The following is a 1,015-nucleotide window of genomic DNA, read 5'->3' on the forward strand; positions in this document are numbered from 1 at the left end:
TTGTAAAAATAAAATCAAAAGACTCCATTATATCAATAAGAACACCCGCTTCAACCGATTGCTGGTCATGAACCCCTTCTTCTTTAATAATCTCTAGCACTTCGATCACAGAAGCATACATACGCATAAGACTAATCAAAGAGTGAAAATATGAACTCCAACGAATATCACTAGATTTCGCAAATTTGTCTCTTGATTAAAACCTTTGCCACTTATGAGATTGCCACTTTTAAGATGTAGAAGTACTTTATCATGCTGAATACTTTTAAGAGCATCCGATCTCTTACAAGAAGCGCCGATAGTATTAATAATTATAGAAGTAAACTCAAAAAGATGTTTAACTTGACAATGATTCTTTGCCACTGCCACCAAACATAATTGTAGTTGATGCGCGAAACAGTGAACATAAAATACTTGAGGATTATCTTTCAGAATTAGGGCCTTTAAACCATGGAATTCTCCTCGCATATTGGATGCCCCATCGTAACCTTGACCACGCATCTTTTGTATGCTCAATGAGTGTTTGGCTAGAATGTCTTCAATGGCTGCCTTCAGTGTAACTGCATTAGTGGATGTGACATGTTTGATGCCTATAAATCTTTCAATCACTTGGCCCAACCTATCTACATATCTCACAGCAATAGCAACTTGTTCTTTCGTAGAAACATCACGGGATTCATCAACTATAAGTGAGAAATACGAGTCACCAATATCTTTCATGATATATGTTAAAGTTTGAGCTGATGCAGCAATACATATTTCTTTCTGAACTTTTGGTGAAGTTAACTTCAGATTTGAGTTGGCATATGCAGATGTTATTGTCTTAATTTCCTCATTATGATCAGCTAGAAAGTCAAATAGCTCTAAATAATTTCCTCGATTCTCTGAATATATTGGAAGACTCATCATGCCCACGAAATGATAATCCCTGGCGTAACAAAAATCTAACACAATCAATGGTTGCAGTTAACATGATCTTATATTGTTTTTTGTTCTTATCATCTTTGCTTAGCCA

At 35.5% G+C, this 1,015-nt stretch overlaps 1 protein-coding gene across 1 annotated transcript; it reads right to left on the reverse strand.

Annotated features, from left to right (window-relative positions):
- Positions 1 to 203: 203 nt before the first annotated feature.
- On the reverse strand, positions 204 to 909 carry LOC110096712 (zinc finger MYM-type protein 1-like; the record flags this gene model as incomplete). The annotated part of the gene is made up of 1 exon (XM_020822770.2): positions 204 to 909. A coding segment is annotated over exon 1 (706 nt), but the record flags the coding sequence as incomplete, so codon positions are not given.
- Positions 910 to 1,015: the final 106 nt, after the last annotated feature.

Source organism: Dendrobium catenatum, unplaced genomic scaffold (genome assembly GCF_001605985.2).
Source record: "Dendrobium catenatum unplaced genomic scaffold, ASM160598v2 original_scaffold_104453, whole genome shotgun sequence".
Lineage (NCBI taxonomy): Eukaryota > Viridiplantae > Streptophyta > Magnoliopsida > Asparagales > Orchidaceae > Dendrobium > Dendrobium catenatum.